We start from the raw sequence: 2,069 nt of genomic DNA on the forward strand, positions 1-2,069 counted from the left end.
ATGGTGCCCTAAGCAGCATCAAGCAGGAATTACCTGGTATATGAGAGTAGTTCCCCTTCAGTGGTTATAAAGCAAGGAGTAAACCTCAAGTATATTGTTCTACTTTATGAAGGACTGTAAGGCTGGCCGGCCACCCTCTAGTTGCTAATGCTACTAAAACCATTTGAATTGACTGAATTGGGATTTCTAGCACCCTTTGCTTTTGGATGCCCAAACCCAAAGACAGCATTTACAAATTACTGTTGGGGCAAAACTGAATCTACTGGCTTTCCCATGTTGCCACAAAACTTCCCAAAGTTCATGAAATAAGCAAACATCCTCTCACCAAGGCTCTGCAGCATCCCCAGCTGATTCAGTGTTCTTGCCCGGCATAGGGAAGCTAAATTCAAAGAACAGAGACAGAGGGGTATATTAAGCAATATATCCCATGGATTTCTGGGTTTCTGCAGAAGCCCAACCCCTCTGCATCTGTGCACGTTTTCCAGATGATGGTCACACTGTACCCCCTGTAGTATCCCTGGCTTTGTGATCCATTACTAAAACCTCAGGCAAGAAACAGAGCTTCCGGGCTCCAGAAATCTAGCTAAAAAGAACAGATGAGATTCTGAGAGAGGACCAGGTTGTAGCATTTAATGGATGGTGACTAATCATTGCTCTTCCTTTCTCATGGCATTTAACCTAAAGCTGCTTGATAACTTGCAGATAACATACAAGCATTGTGGCAGCCTGCAGGTAAGTAGGTGCTTGCAAAAACCATGCTGTGTAACGGCTGTGCCCAATCTCCTGCAGACAGCCTTTCCCCACACATGGGAGAAAGTAGCTAGGGGTCTTGCTCCATGGCCACCAAATGATACTGTCCCCACAGCAGAATCTCAGGCCTTCACCATACTTGACAATCAGCTGCAGCTGATACAAATGAATGTGACCAGGAGAGAAGGACCCCAGTGTGTTATGGTGAGGATGTTGTGCCGATTGCACTCCAAGAAAGCGTTTGAAGAGATCCCTCCTATGCACCAACACCCCCCATGCTCCCCATCCTAATCCTCGCCTCCAACTACGGAGCTCCACCTTAGGAAGGAAGGAATCCCACACCAACCCCACCGCCTCGATGCCACCCCTTTGCAGTTCTGGCCGCCAAGCTGCAGATGCGAATCGTGTCTGCCTGTGCTGCCACCTCCCGAGAGAAACCAGCATCCCAGCTCTTGCTCGCAGGAGAGGACATGTTCTTCGGCCAGGCTTGCAGCCTGCGCTGGAGGTCCCCAGGGAAGCCAGGACTTTCCATGCTGCCCATAGCCTGAGGAGGCATGACTCAGGCCCAGGAGTCACGATACCTGCAGCCCTGCCGCCTCTTCTATTCACAAGGCTGAAAAAGAAGTGGGAGAGTGAAACTGCTTACAGCAACTGCGACAAAAATGCATATGCAGGAAAGAGTCCTGCTTTAACCTGAGCTGGGATCCTGAACAGATGTCAGGGACAGAGACTGAGATTGTAATTCAGAAAGAGGGCAAGTCTGTCAGAGGGTAACAGGAAAGCAGTAGCAGGAGAGCAATAGTTTTTAACCCAAACATCCCAGAAGAGTTGTATGATGTGACAAGAGTCTATGGGATAGTCCAAGTGCAAGGTACAGCACCACTAACCACACTAGAGACATCATTTGAGTACCAGGTCACAGTCTGGACTTCCTTCCTTGCTTAGACAAGAATCTTCAAAGTGCCTTTTATCCTTAAAAGGATGATGCAAAAAAAAAAAAAAAGGAGGATGTTATGATAACTCAATAAAAGTAGTCATATTCATCCAGTATTACATGTAAGCAACATTGGAAGATCTGCCAGGCTAATTAACAGTAGCCAGGAAAAACCATGAGAGTAACCAGAGTAGTAACACAAGCTTGCCTGCATATAAATCAATGAACTCCTACTGATCTGGGAAATCTATGAACCTTCAGTAACACAAGGAGAGGCAGTTCCAAACTGCTGTGTGGGAGACACTAAATATGTTTATAGTTATTCTTATCCACCACTTCTCCCTGACAGTCTCAGTGTGGGGAAAGAGTCACAGAGAGGGAAAAA

The 2,069-nt window shown here is 46.8% G+C and overlaps 1 protein-coding gene across 1 annotated transcript; it reads right to left on the minus strand.

Moving 5' to 3' along the window:
- Positions 1 to 649: 649 nt before the first annotated feature.
- On the minus strand, positions 650 to 1,755 carry LOC115946719 (uncharacterized). Its single transcript, XM_031050151.2, has 2 exons — positions 1,638 to 1,755; positions 650 to 1,363 (listed from the first exon to the last, which is right to left on the minus strand). The coding sequence occupies exons 1-2, from the start codon at positions 1,652 to 1,654 to the stop codon at positions 679 to 681; spliced, it is 702 nt and encodes a 233-aa protein (XP_030906011.1). The 5' UTR covers positions 1,655 to 1,755; the 3' UTR covers positions 650 to 678.
- Positions 1,756 to 2,069: the final 314 nt, after the last annotated feature.

This window comes from Melopsittacus undulatus, chromosome 5 (genome assembly GCF_012275295.1).
Source record: "Melopsittacus undulatus isolate bMelUnd1 chromosome 5, bMelUnd1.mat.Z, whole genome shotgun sequence".
Lineage (NCBI taxonomy): Eukaryota > Metazoa > Chordata > Aves > Psittaciformes > Psittaculidae > Melopsittacus > Melopsittacus undulatus.